The 17,031-nt window shown below is 40.9% G+C and overlaps 1 protein-coding gene across 8 annotated transcripts in view; it reads right to left on the reverse strand.

Moving 5' to 3' along the window:
• Window positions 1-855: 855 nt before the first annotated feature.
• Window positions 856-17,031, reverse strand: part of LOC122942501 (keratin, type I cytoskeletal 18-like) — a 29,278-nt gene continuing 13,102 nt past the window's right edge. For 3 of the 8 annotated variants that reach the window (XM_044300163.1, XM_044300166.1, XM_044300158.1), the window contains 6 exons: window positions 15,923-16,079; window positions 15,115-15,279; window positions 13,250-13,387; window positions 7,993-8,213; window positions 6,938-6,993; window positions 4,589-6,751 (listed from right to left, as the gene is read on the reverse strand). In XM_044300163.1, the coding sequence (XP_044156098.1) occupies window positions 6,633-6,751; window positions 6,938-6,993; window positions 7,993-8,213; window positions 13,250-13,387; window positions 15,115-15,279; window positions 15,923-16,079 (856 nt within the window). In that variant the 3' untranslated portion in view covers window positions 4,589-6,632. Of the gene's footprint in view, window positions 959-1,543; window positions 2,449-4,588; window positions 6,846-6,937; window positions 6,994-7,992; window positions 8,214-13,249; window positions 13,388-15,114; window positions 15,280-15,922; window positions 16,080-17,031 lie in introns of those variants that run through there. The other 5 variants (XM_044300164.1, XM_044300161.1, XM_044300159.1 and 2 more) reach the window with 5 other exon arrangements.

Genomic DNA, 17,031 nt, shown 5'->3' on the forward strand with positions numbered 1-17,031 from the left:
CAACCCATGGACAAGTGCGCACTCCTTTTGCAAAAAGGTAGTCTTGTTTCTCTAAGCTCATGAACCCCTTTACAGGAGTATTCCAATCATCAACATATATGTAAATTATATATATACATATGTATATATATATATATATATATATATATATATATAAATTATCTACTGCATAAATGATTGGTGAAGTCAGACTACTGAAACCCCCCACCAATCGTTTTAATGGGGGACCCTAGTTCCCCTTTCCTCCCTTCAAGACAGACAGCAAAATAAGAAGTTGGGAGGTACAGAAAGAGCTGCTCCATGCAAATTCTCTCTCAATGACTGTCCCTAGGGGGGAGCTGATTCCTCACCCCATCATTAAATGTGTATCCAGGCAGTCAGTAGATTGTCTAATACCATCTAACACCCGGTAGACATTAAAACAGGAGTGGAGGTTGATGAGTCAGGTAAGTACCCCCTTAAATGAAATTACATTTTAAATGATGGAGTGGGTCCATGTACAGACGATATCATTCTTTATTTTACCAAAATAATATTACTTATTAAAATAACCATCTATTCACATGAGACTGTGTTTTATAATGCGATAATACGATGCCCAGAGGAGTCTATAGGCCCTACTAAACCTCCATATGACATCATTTCCGATCATACAAGTCTTCTGATTCGGTTCTTATGAGATTTTATATTCTTTACTGGAAACCAAATCCTGGATTACAGGAATTTTTTTGTACTATTTTAATGGCTGTTTTTGTGTGGTTAGTCATGTAAAAGAAAACTGACAAAGAATGTATCAATCCATTAATATTTATTTTTCTCTTAATTCTTGAAAGACATTAGAACTTTACTTTCATTTTCAGTAAACATATTATATTGGACTAATAATTCACTCCTTTAGATCTTGTAGACTGTAGTTATTCCTTGTACTGGTGTAATATGTGTTCCAACAACCACAACCCTGGATAGAAGAAATTTAGTAAAAAACAACTGCAAAACATAAACAATAAAAAATCTACAACAAATACATAGCAAAATTGTATAACAATGCATTCATTTGAGGGGGATCGTATAACCTGCATCTTTTTCTTAGCTTGCTTATTACATTGCTATAGTCATTATCTTCTGGCATTTGCTGCTTATCTAATATGTATGAGGACAGCTAGGGAGCACTGAAATTTAGACCTGCCATGTTTGATTGGCGGAAAGGGATTTCTATAAGATTTATCTCAATGCACTGATTTCTTACTGGTGCCAACGTCTGACAGCTGATCAACCCTCAGTATGTACATGTGAATCGTGGTACAGGCATATAAACAGGGAATACACATGATGAACTTTTGACCAGCAAATATTTTCTTGAAATTGCCAACTTAAAGGCTATGTACACCTTAGGAGGAAATTTGTTTATGATTGCATTTCAATATATATATATAAAATATTTTCAATTGGACTTTATTGAAAATATTGAGCCGTTCTGTCACAAAGGGTTAACTGTTTTTCTAACTGTGTGACTGGTACATTCACTTTCACTTTGTGCCTCCTCTAATAACCCTCATATCTAAACTACTAAGAGTTCTTAAACGCTTATTTAAGCCACATTCTTATCAGAAAGATAAAGATTGAGCTTTGATGAGTGTTTATAATGTCAGAGAGCAGAGATAAGAAGTCCGTCTGCTCCCCAGGTGACGGAAAGGACAACAAATTCACAGGCTGCTGCTAGAATTCTATATTTTTAATAAAGATAATTAAAAAAAATGATTTTTAGATCAAAATAAGTGCAATGCAATAATAAATAATAAAAAAAACTGTCCCCAAAGGTGTACATAGCCTTTAAAGTGTTTGGTATACACAATATGGATAGGGCAATGTGTTCTCATACAAATCTCCAAATTCCCTGTACAGTGAAATGGTAAAATTTTGACTGCGTAAAGCAACCACTAAGGCATTCAGACTTATTACGTTCCCATTGAACAGGATTACAGATGTGTATCCTAAGCTTCCTTTTGTGACAGCTACAGGCAGAATTTTTCATGCAACTCTGTGTCTGTGGAAGCAGGAGATTTGGGGCCCTGTTAGATTAAAAACTGGCCAAAACCAGTAGTGAAGCCTACTCAGAGATCAGGTGTAATGGAAAGATTTGTGTTTTTGACCTGCACCATTCATCTGAATGGATGTCATATAAAACTATCTAACTGCTGGAATAGGTAGCCGACCACAATTGTTTCCAACAATAGGTTTTCAGGAGTTTCCTTAAATCATAACTACATGCAATGATAAATAGGATAGTAAAAAAAAATCACATCAATACAATATTTTATTATCTCTTTAGTATATAAACTTATTTAAGGTGCTAATTTGATAACTGCGGTGAATGTCCACTCGATGGCTCAGGAACTACTGGGTTTTTAGTGGTGACAGACATCGACTCTGAAATCAAAAACAGAAACACTAAAAACATCAATGATGCAACTGTATCCTGATCTGGGCATAGAATTATGAAAATGTTCAAAGAGAACAATACAACATGAAAAAAGTCACAACACCCGGTGTCTAAGAAGGCAGCCCTACTAGTAATCTGAATGAATGTATCCCAGTAGTCCATTCAGTAGAGAGATCGATGAGACTACTATGGGGGTTAAAGCTTATGAGTGTGCGCTCTATTGGAAATGAGACTGAAGACTCATTCATCTTGACTAACAGATCTCTATTATATGTTCTGATGTGAAAGAAAAAAGGTTGGAACGAGTATTAGGCTACTTTCACACTAACGTTTTTGCTGAATCTGGCAGGGCTCAGCAAAAAACACTTCAGTAACTGATAATACAACCATCTGCATCCGTTATCAACGGATCCGGTCGTATTATCTTTATCATAGCAATGACGGATTCGTCATTGAAAGTCAATTGAAAGTCAATAGGGGACGGATCCGTTTTCTAATGTGTCAGAGTTAAAAGGATCCGTCCCCATTGACTTGCATTGCGGGTCATGACGGATCCGTCTTGCTCCGCATCCCATGACGGAAAGAAAACCAATTGAAACGGAGTGCTGTTTGGAGAATTCCGTTCTGCTCAGTTACGTTGTGTCCCCATTGACAATGAATAGGGACAAAACGGAAGCGTTTTTTTCTGGTATTGAGATCCTATGACAGATCTCAATACCGGAAAATAGAAACGCCAGTGTGAAAGTAGCCTTATTAGCTGGAATAACCAGGCACAGCCGAAGCACAAGAGTGATGCTGTTTCTGGAATGAAAAAGACCATTACATTAAATCTTATATATCTCCTTAATGGGAACCTGTCACGTTGAAGATGGTGTCTGATTTGTGCCCAGCATGATATAGAGCAGGAGGAGTTGAGCAGCTTGTTATATACTTTTCAGAGAAAAAAAGTCAGTATTAAGCCTTATTCACACGTCATTGTTCCACGGACATGTGCTGTACATGTTCTCCACTTCCCATTCATTTTAATGTATGTATTCACACATCAGTATTTTAGCATGGTCCATGGGTCAGTTTTTTTTTTTTTTAGCACGGATGCATGATCTATTTTGTTTGTTCACAGATCCATCACGTCCATTATAGTCTATGGGTCAGTGAAAACCATGGATGTCATCCGTGTTTTTTAATCCACATTTCACGAATCATTAGGAAGAGATGCTTTGAAAATTATTTTTCAGCTGTTCAGTGTCAGTGAAACATGGATGACACGGACAGCAAAAAACGGACCCAGCACGGTCATCTTCACAGAGGAATCACAGACCACTTTTTCACGGATTTAAGCACGGACGTGTGAATGAGGCATAACTTGTATTTTATTCATGTAAATTGGCGCTGTTTCTTTGCTTAGGAGTCCAGTAGGTGGTACTACTTAGTGGTTGACAGCTATCTCTGTATGCACACTAATATGCCAGTCAATCACTAAGTATATGCAGCGACCCAGGAAGAGTGGGAGTGGAGGATGGGACTGGTTGAGGCTCTGTCTTTTATAGTGGCTTTGTTCACACAGTTGCTCCCTTGGGCCAGTGCAGTTAAAGGAGGGTGCACCTTGTCTTCCCCTGGGGCACACCCTGATGTTGGGACTCCTGCCTGATGATATCTAGGTGCACATGATGTTGAGTGTTGGTATGGGTGTAACGCAAGGCATGTCAAGTGCAATGGGGGTATATGGTGTAGGAGTCCGTAACTAGGCCAGATGTAGTAGAATAAATGTCTCTCTTTACTGAAGTGAAAAATAGGAGTTGTAGTACATTTAACGATAGAAAAACACAGTTCCAACTGTACATAGTGCAATTCTTCCCAGATCACAATGTACAGTATGGAGTTGGAGGATGGGAGTTATGGACCTTTTCCCACACTATCTGTCTCAAGTGTCTTTCTTCAGAATCAGTGGCTGGCAATGGTACTTTTGCAATGCTGGCTGTAATGTCCACTGAGGGATAAGGGTTTTAGAGATACAACTGGCCAGATCATTCCAAGATGTGAAGGGTGTCTTAACAGTGTCCCTCACTGCAGTAAAGTCTTAAAAGCTTTTGGTAACATGGTCACCTTACTGACTCCAATGCTTGGCCATGAACACTGTAGGTTCTCTAGTTCTCTCCTTTGTCTTGCTCCTTTTCTCCTTCTCTAGAAAGCAGCTGGTCCAGGCAGACCATGGGGTACCAGTGCAAGGTACCAGAGATACAGTCATAGTGAGCAGGCCAAGTTGTAACCAGAAGTGACAGTGCAGAACCGAAGGATGAGTCAGAGGCAAAGACAAACAATAAAATGGGTCAGGGCAGGCGACACTGGTACAGGTCAGGCAATCCAGGCAGCAAGATGAAACTCGAGGCAAACCTGGCAAGGATCAAACAGGTAGAGGAGTCCAGAAACACAAGCACGCATAAGTTCTACAGGAACACAAGCACAGATAACACCAACTTTGCGGGACACAAGAACCTTGCCGCTCAGGCATCTGGGAAGAGGGCTAGACCACTAAAATAGTTGCAGGATGGGATTGATCGCACGGGTCACATGTGCAAAACCCTTACATCACAGGAAGTGATGCGCCTGCCCTTACCAAGGTGCTACAGGAAACAGGCTAGAAGGCATGCTGCGTCCAGGGCAGAAAGGAAACTGGAGTGGATTCCAGAAGGTATAGCATCTGCAGGCACAGAGTCCAGGATCGGAACAGTGCATGGAGAGACACTGGCAGCAGATCACTGATGCTACCTGCCCTATAATGTAGCTGGATGCGAGCAATGACGGAGCCTGGTAGGTGGGTGAAAACCAACGATCCATAACTGCTGTTACACTAGTAGTTAGCATGGGTTTTATATTTCACTACTTCTGTCCTTATAACTTTTAGAGAGATTTGCACAAAATATATTTTAACAGAGAATATAATAGTGCAGGTATATTGCCTCCATATTCTTTACATTACCTATGATCATTATGTGAAGCTTGAACAAAACCAAAGTAAAAAAAAAAAAAGGGTTGTCTAGGATTAGAAAAAGTGAGCTCCCTCCTCAGAAAAAACAGTACCATTATTGACCATAGCCTGTGCCTGGTAATGCAGTTTAGCCAAATTCACTATATTAGGGCTTAACTTAAATACCAGAAAAAACTAATGAATAAAGGCCAGAGGTGTTGGGTTATATTTGGGTTTCTCTATAGTTTCACTGAACAGCAAATTAAAGACTAGGCATTGTAAAATATTTTTTCTAAATATTAGTGCTTTTAGTTAAACAGAATTTGACCTGTAGAACGACATGGGATGTTGGAGGGAATTTGAGGGCCTACATGACAGTATAGTGTTTGCCATATTCAAACTATTTTATTGTTCTGGTGGAGGTTAGGTTTGTATTTTTAGATTCTAGCTTCCACAAGTCAGTGCAGGCTACAAAAGAACAAGGAAATTAGGCCATTTTTTTTTTATTGACAAAGACTTCAGAAGACAGGAATACAGTCAAGTACAACCATCCATGTAAATTACAAATGACTTTAGTGATGTTATTTTAGACATATTACAGGAAGACAAAGGACAATAAAAAAGGCAATTATGTTTCAAAGAGTAGAAGTGGATGACCATCAATAAGATGATGGATGCAATTATGAACATTATGAATATGTCATTTAAACAGAAGATAAGGCGAGAAGATTTAAACAGAAGATAAGGCGTTCAAAATAAATCTGAAAGTACTTCCATGAAGTCGATTATTTTATGGCCTGTTAGAAAGTGTTGGAGGATGTGGGACCACTCTTTCAACCAACACACTTGGCTTTAGATTTATCCTAGCAGTTCCTGGTTTTCACCCTTTTAAGCTTGTACAGGGATCGGGACTTCACTGCAGGGGAACCACCAGGCTACTACCTCCTGGAATAGTCTCTATGTGATTGGCAGCTGACCCAGTGTCAGAGACACCGATGCAGAGCCCTGAAAGATCATGCAGAATCATGGTCAGGGACAGGTTGAGATCAGGGCAGGCAAAGTACAAGCAATCCGATAAACAGTCTGAGATCAGATAGCAAAGGGTCAATATCCAGGAAATGGAAAGAGAGTCAGTACACAGGCAAACAAATTAATACAGCACACCTTTGCAGGAATTAGCAAGCTAAGAACCTATTGCTCAGGCACCCTCCAATGGAGGAAGATGCTTTAAGTAGAAGAAGCCTTGCTGGCAAGAAATAGGCTGCGACTTGTTGGAGAGAAGGCAAGGGTGACTGGTGGATGGGCCTGCCACAAGGGAGCAAAGGAAGGCTGGTAGGTCCCAGCTGCTGGAGAAGGATAAAAAGGTGAATGTAGCTGCACCCATGACCTCCTGGGAGATGTTGTGGAGAAACCATAACAGAAGAACATTTTAGAGAAACCCTAAAAGCACACAGGACATAATGAAAAAACTACTGCATAAATTAGTTATGGTAATTATGATCTATGTCTTGTATATCAAATAATAAACTTACTTTGTCTGTTATTCATAATGCCTTTGCAAGGTTGCTCATGAATCACTTCTTCTATCCTACAAGAAAGGGAGCAGCAAATCAAAAACTTAGAGAAAATATTTCCAGAAAAATTTGATTTGCCGCAAAGCTGAATTTCCATGTGAGGTGTAGAGGTACGACATAACAGGAATATCCACCAGCATCCGACTTACTGCCCTATGTTCAGAGAATGTTTAACCAGTTTTTGCATATTTTTCCAATTTAATATTGACTGCTAAGTGTTGGGATGATGGAAAATGTTGTTTTAATGGTTTTCTTTTTAGTGAAGAAAGTTAGTGCTTGCTCATTAATCAGATGCCAGAGTCAGTAACACAGGAGAAAGGTGTGGGGTGGGGGCTCCTAATGTCTAAGCACTGTTAGCAGTGGCATCACTAGGAGGCAGCGCATCAAGGGAACTGTACATTAGGGATGTCCTCCCACCAAAAATGTTTTTTGTTGTATGTGATGTCCTGGTAGTGGAATACTGTACCGAGTCTGAGCCATAGCTCCTCAGGGGAGGTCGAAGTAAACAGAGGTCGAGTGACCTAGGAAAGGGGTCCATACAAAATCATATCTGAACCTTAGTGAGTGACCTAAGCTGAACTCCATTAGTTGGATAGAGATCCTGACATCTTGAACCCCAGGCTGGGACTGAACATAACTGACCAGAAAGAGTGGATAAACAGGTGTGGCATCCATAGGTAAATAGCTGCTGTCATGTTGTATGGACTTTTATACAGTAACCCTAGAGAATTAAACTGACCATTTATTTTTTTCGACAGTCTTACTCTGTTGCTTCCTTTGTGGTGCACCAGGAAGTTTACTCAAGTGAGGGCCCCACACAGTTATAGTGGGTGGGCTTTTCTGGTGGACCCAAAGTAGCACAGTCAGCAAAGTGATTGCTGCAAGTTTAGATTTATTTTTTAAGAGGTATAAATGAAATATTTTCTGCTGAGACAAGAACCCTTTATGACGTTACTCAATGCTAACATCCTGCTTGATGTGAACACTAAATTTGAAATGTACGATCTTCCTACCTGTTTTCCTCTTCAACCATTAGCAGTCCATAAGTCTGTATTTCCATTTCAAGGAGATCTTTCATGTAACACAATAACCTACTGTCAGTTGCCAATCTATTTGCTTCAGCCTTTAGCTTAGACAACTCATCTTCTTTCTTTAGCACTATCTCCTGGATATTCTGCAGCTGAGCATCAAAGCCCGATATAGTTTCATATAGAGCTGCCTCCTGAGCATAGTTCTACCAAGAAAATAGAAGGAAATTGTGACAAACGGTCTAACCTTGGATTTTGAAAACTGTATATGTTTTTGGACCCTACATGACTTGAACATGACTGACACATATTGTGGATTAAAAGCTAACCACACCAAATTACTGAGTTGAAAAAAGACAGGCCCATTAAGTCCAAATAATAATCCTACAATGTTGATCTATAGGAAAGCAAAAACTCATATGAGGCAGATGTCAGTAGCCACATATTAGCAGGAAAATTTTGTAGAATAAATCTCTGGATCAACAGACTATCGGAGGTACTCTTTTATGAATAAACCTTCACAAGAGCTCCATAGTTTGACTGTTCTTTACAGTAAAGAATTCCTGCCCATTATGATGGTGAAACCTTCTTTACTGTAAACGTTGAGGATATCCCCTTGTCATGGTTACACATCATGTGTACTTACAGGTATTTTATTCAAGTCAATGATTCTTGATCCTTTATGATAACCAATGCCCCATTGGTAAACTTGGAATGGGCCATACTTGTGCCATGTAACTTTTGCTCCTTTCCTTGCTTTTCCTGTAATGTGCATTGTATTCACCACCACCTTATCCAGTCATAATTATCCAGTTAATCCTCTTAGATGCTGGGTCCCATACTTTTTCCTGATAATTACAATCGTGGGACTTCCTAACCATTTCAAACACAGGTACTTTGCAAGAGGACCAAGCTAGTTAACAATGTTTAAGAACTTAAAGTCTATGGACACCTTTGTGCACTAAAAATCAATAACCCCATATCTTACTGTAATGCAGCACATAATACAATTGCACTTGTTTGTTTATTGGTATCAGCTTTGCTTCACATGCTCTCAGAAATGCTCTTCTATGAGTTTTGCTCACTGCTGCCATCTCCTGTGAGGCTCTGTGGGTGTTCCTGTAGATTTCACATGCACCAGCACAGGTTCTGCTGCCCCGTCCCCACATCCTGTTATATAGCACAGCTAGCAGCCTCTTAGATATAGGCTGCCGGAACTTGAAAGGGACTTAGTAGTAAGATGTCATTCCAATCCACAACATGGTGAGTCTTACAGTATGCTACAAACTGTAATCAGCAGATTTATTTCTCACTTTCCAATCTGTAGAAAATCCATTATTTGTACACACAATAGATATTTCTGCTGATAACGTTAGTGCAACAATCAATGGCGTTATAAGCAGGATATACCCATTTTTCGCCCATAAGACGCACCTAGGTTTTGGGGAGGAAAATAAGAAAAAAAGCCAAAAGGTGTGCTTTTGGTGGGTTTGGAACTAATGGTGGTCTGTGGATGGCACTATTACTGGGGATCTGTGAAAGACACTGTTATGGGGGGATCTGTGGATGACGGACACTGTTATGGGGGGATCTGTGGATGACGGACACTGTTATGGGGGATCTGTGGATGACGGACACCGTTTTGCGAGCATCTGTGGATGACAGACACTGTTACAGGGGGATCTGTGGCTTGCACTGTTACAGGGGGATCTGTGGATGGCACTGTTAGAGGGGGGATCTGTGGGTGGCACTGTTAGAGGGGGGATCTGTGGGTGGCACTGTTAGAGGGGGATCTGTGGGTGGCACTGTTAGAGGGGGGATCTGTGGGTGGCACTGTTAGAGGGGGATCTCTGGGTGGCCCTTTTATATATGTGCCATCCACAGACCCCCCACCCCATAACAGTGCCATCCACAGACCCCCCCAGCCCATAACTGTGCCATCCACAGATGTCCCCCATAAAAATGTCATCCACAGACAAGCCCCCCCCCCCCCCCCGCCGCCGCTCCGGTATACTAATATAAAATGTCTTATTCAATTAATAGTTATTAAACATGCCCCCCAACTCCTAATAGTACCGTACATCCTAACCGCTTCAGTACAATGCAGGCAGGCCGGGCGGCTGGCGCATCACTCACTGACGTCACTTGCGTGCGCCGCCTGCTTCGTTCATAAAGTAGGCGGCGCAGGCACGTGACATCAGGGAGTTACGCTGCCGCCCACCCGGCCTGCCTGCATTCTACTGAAGCGGTTAGGAGGTACGGTACTATTAGGAATTGGGGGGCATTTTTAATAACTATTAATTGAATAATTAGTATACCGGAGCGGCGGGGCGGGGCTATAGTACACTGACTGCACCGCCCCGCCGCTATTGCTGGCCCCCAGCTCCTCTTCCCAGTCCCTCCCTGCTGGCTCGTACATCGCAGCCAGCGATGTAAAACTGCCAGCATTTGCCCCATAAGACGCAGGGGCAGTTTTCCCCCATTTTGGGGGCAGAAAAAGTGCGTTTTATGGGGTGAAAAATACGGTAGATCTCATTACTAACAGCTCTCATATGATCACTACATGCGTTCTCTTCTGAATACAGTATTATGTGCAGTCCGCACAGTGAACTGTCACTTTTCCCACACAAATTAGTATAGTGTGACGACACACAATTCTATGTACACATAGAAGTACACAGTGGGGGAGATTTATAAAAACTGGTGTAAAGTAGACCTGGCTTAGTTGCTTATAAGACCTAATCAGATTCCTCCTTTCATTTTCCAATGAAGCTGTGAAAATTGAAAGGTGGAATCTGGCTGGTTGCCAGGGGCAACTAAGTCAGTTTCACTTTACACCAGTTTGATAAATTACATATATATATATATATATATATATATATATATATATAAATATATATATTACTCTTTTTATGAGGCAAGGTAACCAAAAAATGGCTGTTCTGGCACAGTTCTTATTTTTTGTTTTTTGCAATGTTCACCTGACAGAGTAGATAATGTGATATTTTTATAGAGCAGGGCGTAACGATTTTTATTTTATTTTTTTGAATTTATACCATAAAAATTTTTTGGGCCTGGATAACACAATATTTTTTATTTTATAGAGCAGGTTGTTACTGAAGCGGTGATATGTAATATGTGCATTTTTTTTTCCACAATAAAAGCATTTTTGAAAAAAACATGTTTTTTTTATGTCTCCATCTTCTGAAAGCCATATGTTTTATATTTTTTGGGCGATTGTCATAGGTAGGGTCTCATTTTTTGCGGAATGAGGTGACAGTTTGATTGGTGCTAACTTTGGGTATATATGACTCTTTTGATCACTTTTATACAATTTTTTGGGAAGTGAGGTAGGCATAATTTCGATTCTATCTTGAAGATTCAGTGGGTTTACAATACACTGCAGTACACTGTATAGTCTACAGCAGTGTATTTTCAACTACATTTAGTCTGCTCAGGCTCCTGATCAGGCTAAGATATACCACGACAAGCCAGATGCGTGTGAAGGCGTCGGGTTGCCATGGTAACCATCGGGACGCTGCCACAGCAGAGCAGCAGCCCGATGGTTAGCCCCGTCCATACAGCAGTTCCTAAGGACCGCAGTATAGAAGGGGTTAAACGGCCAACATGATGTTGGCCGTTTCAATCAGATTGGCAGCTGTGTGTTACAGCTGACACACTGCTCTCCTCAGTCATCCTGAAGGTGGAGGGGGGCTGAACAGGGTATTTTGGGGTTCTCTGTGCTGCTGCGCCATCCTGAACGGGAGGGGGAGCTTTGTGCTGCCGCGCCATCCTGAAGGGGAGGGGGGCTCTATGCTGCCACGCTGTCCTGATGGGGGGTTCTGTTTGAAGCAGACTGTCCATTGTATGTTACAGCTGACAGTCTGCACCGCTCTGCCATCCTGAGGGGTTGTAGAGGAGGGAGACAGTGCATGCTCCCGTGTGGAACCAGGAGGAGTTACAGATGATGGATTCTCTGTAAATTCACTGAGAGCAGCCTGCTGTGCATAGGAAGCACAGCAGGCTGTAGAATAAAAACGAAAAAAAGAAAAATAAATACAACCAATTGTATTCACCAAAGTGAATGGGAGTGATGGCTGGTCATCTCCCATTCACTTCTATGGGGAAAGCGTTTGGTGGTGGCCGCACCTATCAGACAATGGGGGTATATCCTAGTGATATGCCACCATTGTCTCAAATGAGGTAACCCTTTAAGGACCTTTTATATCTGTAGCAGAACAGCCATTTACTGCAATTTTATACCAGGAAGTACTATATTCTACTCTTACCTATTCATCTTTATTAGGGACCATTTTCATGGTTGCCTAAGAGCCAGCCCCGCACTCTGTCAGCCTCCTGGCAGGTTCCCAAAATGTCATCATATCTCTTCCACTGAAAAACAGTGCACCTGTCATCTGCGCACACATTGAGAGTTAAGGCAATGTGGTTCAATGGGCGAGGCATGATGACATTTTGGTTACATGTCCCTCCATCTACAGCCATGTTATAAACAGGAGCATTGTCCAGACATGACAGGAAGCTGGCCGAGAAAGGAAGGAAACTGGAGTTGTAGTTTTAGTAATCATAAAATCTGTCATGAACCTATACTAAATATTAACAAGTAAGTGACATAATAGTGGCATGATAATCCATGGTAATAGTGCCTGGTATACAGTTGTCCAAGTGTCCAACCCCTTTTAGCTGTGGTATCATGATATGTTAACATTGCACCCTAGATATAAACCACAATAAGCAGGCACCACTTCAATAAATAACTTATGAGTGTTAGTCTACATGCTACAACTGTCACACGCTCACAAGGTAAGCAAGAGAATAAGGCCGCACCACCTATAAAAAAAGACCTCTGAGAAATCCTACTCTGATGATATGTGTGGGGTCTTCTTTTCCTATATGGCACCATATTTTTTCATATTCAAATTATTCTGGAATAACTTTTGTAAGGAATATGTCATATGCAGTTGTATATTGTTATTGCCTATGGTGTGAATACACAGCTTATTTTTTCATGTGGGGCTTGCCCGACATACCAGCGGTGTAGGACATTGGATTTATATAGTGTGCTTTTATCATGTTTGTTCAAATTCATGTTTCAATAAAGCAGTGACTTTTTATAACATTGCAAACTAGTACAAAGAAGAAACAGGCACATGATTAATTTGACTGATCCATCTGTATAAAATGTATTTCAGCTTTCCATATATTGTTTCAGTAGTCATCTTACTAAGCTTTGAAGAACTTCATGCTCAACTTTCAGCTCTTGGGCACTCCTTCTCAACATGTTCAAGTGTCTTCTGTGGCTCACAAGAGATTCAGGATCCAAATTTGACTGAACTTTCTGATAGGTGGTTGCCTGAGTCTCCTAGAGGAATGAAAAACAGAAAAATGATCAGATATGCATATATAGAGAAAATTTTAATTCTGTCTATGGATTGTGGATGCAATATTAAAGAAACACTTAGCAAAATTGATCACGTTCTGTCTAGTGCAGCACTTGCGAGATCAGAAAATGGTACAGACATTCAAAGAACACCAAAGAGAGAATCCTTGTTTCATGAATCACTCTCTAGAGCCCTGCACTAGGCATAACACATAACACAGTCCTAAAGAAAAGTTTGTCAGCGCAAGATGTGCCAAATATTAAGGCCTCATAATAAATCTGATGCAGCTTTTGGAAGGCCACGCGCCAACTATGAGCTGACGTAAATTTGAACTATAATTGACACTGAAAAAAAAGAGATAAAACGGGCAATGCAGGATATCTGGAGGCAGGACTAATATTAGTCCTTCCTACTCACGGTCTGTTGTGCAGTAGATCGCCTCGATAATGTGCATATGTTGAAGGTATAGACTATCCGGTGCTCTCCCAAGTGAGTCCCTTCCAACTCTTCCTGCCTAAAGGCAGAGCATTCGCCCCGAAAAGAGTGAACCCACCTATCAGTGGCTAAGCCCTTACTTGCTCCTGATTAGCCGTAATAGAGTGAGACGGATGTCCCAATCCAAGGTCCTGACGCTTATGTTCCCCAACACTAGGTTGGTTTGTCAGGGGACATATATCGTTGTGGGCAGACAAAATATCATAGGAGGGCCCTAAAATATAAATGCACCTTTGGTCTAAGTGCAAGGACACTATGCCTATAGATATGGGCCATGCAGATGAATGCTGGGACTCTGACCCCTGCCAATGCTGATATTGATTACCTATCTGGATGATAAGCTATCAATATCAAATTCCCTGATAACCTGATGCCTCCATTTTTACCCAGGCAGCCCCCCTGACTTGAGCATCGGAGCAGTTCATGCTCCGATGCTCTCCTTTGCCCTGCGTTAGATCGCGCAGGGCAAGGGCTCTTATGTTTACAATAACACACTGCCAGGCGGAGGCTTCCGCCCGGCAGTGTGTTTGGTGACGTCACCGGCTCTGATGGGCGTGCTTTAGCGTTGCCCTAGCAGTTTTACTGGCTAGGGCAGCACTAAAGCCCGCCCATCAGTGCCGGTGACATCACTGGGCTTCCTGGCAGCCCCATGGAGAGCCCGGTTCATTACCAGAACCCTTTGAAAATGCCTTTGCCCTGCGCGATTTAGCGCAGGACAAAGGAGAGCATCGGAGCATGAACTGCTCCAATGCTCAAGTCAGGAGGGCTGCCTGGGTGAAAATGGAGGTATGTCCGGATTCAGCTCTGAACCCGGACAACCCCTTTAACATAGCTAATCATGCATTAATATGAAACCAGAATTCTGGAGTGCAGGAAGTGATAAATCCCCCCCATTGTGTCCAGCTGCTGAGACCTGCAGTAATCAGCTGTGAATTGTAGAAAACACAGCAAGTATTTAATTTCCTTACAGCACCAAGTCAGGGAAACTGAAGCATTACATACTTTTTTCAGATCAAGTTGACTCTGTAATGTATGTATGTTTTAGGACCTTCAGATTGAAAGACACTTTTTATTGACACTCTCTGGCAACACATGAGGGCTTTGAATTAGCAACTCCCCTCTGTTAATTTAGAATTCCTTAATAGGTTATTAAAACGTGGGATTTCTAAACCCAATGACACCTTTAACATCACCATGGAATACTTTCTCTTACCTTACGGTCAAACCAAGCTGCAGAAGCCCTCATGTGATGATCTGCTATTTCATTGTATTGTTGTCTCAATTTATCCAGGTCATTCGTGAGTTGTGTTGTCTTCAGTGATTCAACCTCAACATTAACTTGACACCTCAACTTTTGTTGAAGAAGATGTTCTCGATCCTAATATGAATAAATTGATGTCATATTAGTTTATTCTTCACAGAATGCCAGAGTACATTGGCATACATGGTTGGACAGGACATTACAGAAATGGAAGTGAACTGGTGAAATGCAGATAAAATCCAGTTCTAGGAGGACCTGTTGGACCATGTATCAGGTCAGGACTCAGTAGGTGCCATGTCATTACTTCCAGGACTCTTTGTACTACTTTACACTGAAGATAGTTCTCAATGATATTAGTTGTATTTTTGGACTTGTCTTCCTGCAGAATAAATTTGGAGCCAATCAGATGTCTCCCTGATGGTATTGTATGATGGATAAGTATCTGCCTGTATTTCTCACCATTGAGGACACCTCAAACTTGCAAGGAAACGCCAGTATGTTTCACTGTTGCCTACAGGAGCTCAGAATTGTCTGTCCCTTCAGCAAACATACTGCCTTCTGTTACAGCCAATTTTTATTTTTATTTTGCTTCATCAGTCAAAGGAACCTGGTGCCGTTTTTTCTGCCCTCCAGTTCTTATGTTTTAAGTCCTAAATCAACATTCTTGGAAAGATAAAGTAATGTGCATAGATAGCTGTTGACTATCTTGCTGGCATGTTCGCTTAATATAAATATTAATATGCAGAATAGCTTACAGTACCTCAGTGTGGTCCCTCTTAAGGTTCTCCAGCTTCTCACTTAAGATCTGTACTTCTGTTTCCAGACAATGCTTTTGCATGTTTAGATCACTAATGTTTGCCTTCATTTTTTTCATATCATCTTCTATAGTAAGACGTGTGGCCAGTTCAGTATCATACCTGAGGATTTAATAGAAAACTAGCTGACACCCAAAATGCCTAAAGGAAATACATGCATGAACTATACTCACACAAGGCTTGGAATAGGCCAATGAAAACATAAATAAAATACAAATAAATTAAAACGTACTGTTTTGTGGATACAGCGTCTATGCAGCCTTAGGACTACAGACTACAAATAATCATGTGTTACACCTCACCCTCAGCTCTCTTACTCTCAAGAAGCTGCTATCCTCAGTGATACTTGAAATAAGATGGTTGGGAGAACTTTTTTAGCAGAGAGGTGGGGGTATATGCATTCTATAATTTCCATAAAAATTAATGAGTTATGTGAATCTACAAGTATATTCATACGTTTTTGGGATGGCTATAAATTTTGATGTAAAAACAATGTCATATCTCTTATAAAAAAAAGAGGTCTGGGCCTTCTTTTTCTTGTTGTAGGTCGGGTAATGTCTATAATGGAGTATCATGGGACATGATATGAGAAAGTCATTTATAAACACACTCGCATAGTGACAGGGAATGTTTAAGAAGACACAATTATAATACATTATACAGGTCCTTCTCAAAAAATTAGCATATTGTGATAAAGTTCATTATTTTCTGTAATGTACTGATAAACATTAGACTTTCATATATTTTAGATTCATTACACACCAACTGAAGTAGTTCAAGCCTTTTATTGTTTTAATATTGATGATTTTGGCATACAGCTCATGAAAACCCAAATTTCCTATCTCAAAAAATTAGCATATTTCATCCGACCAATAAAAGAAAAGTGTTTTTAATACAAAAAAAGTCAACCTTCAAATAATTATGTTCAGTTATGCACTCAATACTTGGTCGGGAATCCTTTTGCAGAAATGACTGCTTCAATGCGGCGTGGCATGGAGGCAATCAGCCTGTGGCACTGCTGAGGTGTTATGGAGGCCCAGGATGCTTCGATAGC

The sequence above is a fragment of the Bufo gargarizans genome, chromosome 6, assembly GCF_014858855.1.
Source record: "Bufo gargarizans isolate SCDJY-AF-19 chromosome 6, ASM1485885v1, whole genome shotgun sequence".
Classification (NCBI taxonomy): domain Eukaryota; kingdom Metazoa; phylum Chordata; class Amphibia; order Anura; family Bufonidae; genus Bufo; species Bufo gargarizans.